We start from the raw sequence: 392 nt of genomic DNA on the forward strand, positions 1-392 counted from the left end.
CTGCTGCTGCTGCTGCTGCTGCTGCTGCTGCTGTTGCTGCTGCTGCTGCTGCTGCTGGTGTGTTGCCAGTTGCTGCCTCTTGCGCCGCTGCGTCTGCTGCTCGTGCTTCAGTCGGAGTCGTCGTTGTTGCTGCTGCTGTTGCTGCTGTTTTTGTTGCTGCTTCTGTCGTTGCTGCTACTGTTGTTGCTGCTGCTGCTGCTGCTGCTGTTGCTGCTGCTGCTGCTGTTGTTGTTGTCGCTGCTGCTGTTCCTTCTAAGACAGAACAACCAAAAGCAAAGACACAACAGCAGCAGAACGGCTGTGCTGCAGCGCGAAGTGGAGATACTGTCCTTGCTGCTGCTGCTGCTGCAACTGCTACTGCTGCTGCTGCTGCTGCTGCTGCTGCTGCTATA

General features: G+C 56.9%; 1 protein-coding gene across 1 annotated transcript in view; it reads right to left on the reverse strand.

Annotated features, from left to right (window-relative positions):
* Positions 1 to 392, reverse strand: part of EMH_0024860 (uncharacterized protein) — a gene marked incomplete at both ends in the record, with an annotated part of 5,246 nt that overhangs the window by 3,389 nt on the left and 1,465 nt on the right. The window contains 2 exons of the mRNA XM_013502355.1: positions 1 to 252; positions 353 to 390. Coding sequence (XP_013357809.1) covers positions 1 to 252; positions 353 to 390 — 290 coding nt within the window. The remainder of the gene's footprint in view (positions 253 to 352; positions 391 to 392) is intronic.

This window comes from Eimeria mitis, genomic scaffold (assembly GCF_000499745.2).
Source record: "Eimeria mitis Houghton genomic scaffold, Emh_scaff894, whole genome shotgun sequence".
Classification (NCBI taxonomy): domain Eukaryota; phylum Apicomplexa; class Conoidasida; order Eucoccidiorida; family Eimeriidae; genus Eimeria; species Eimeria mitis.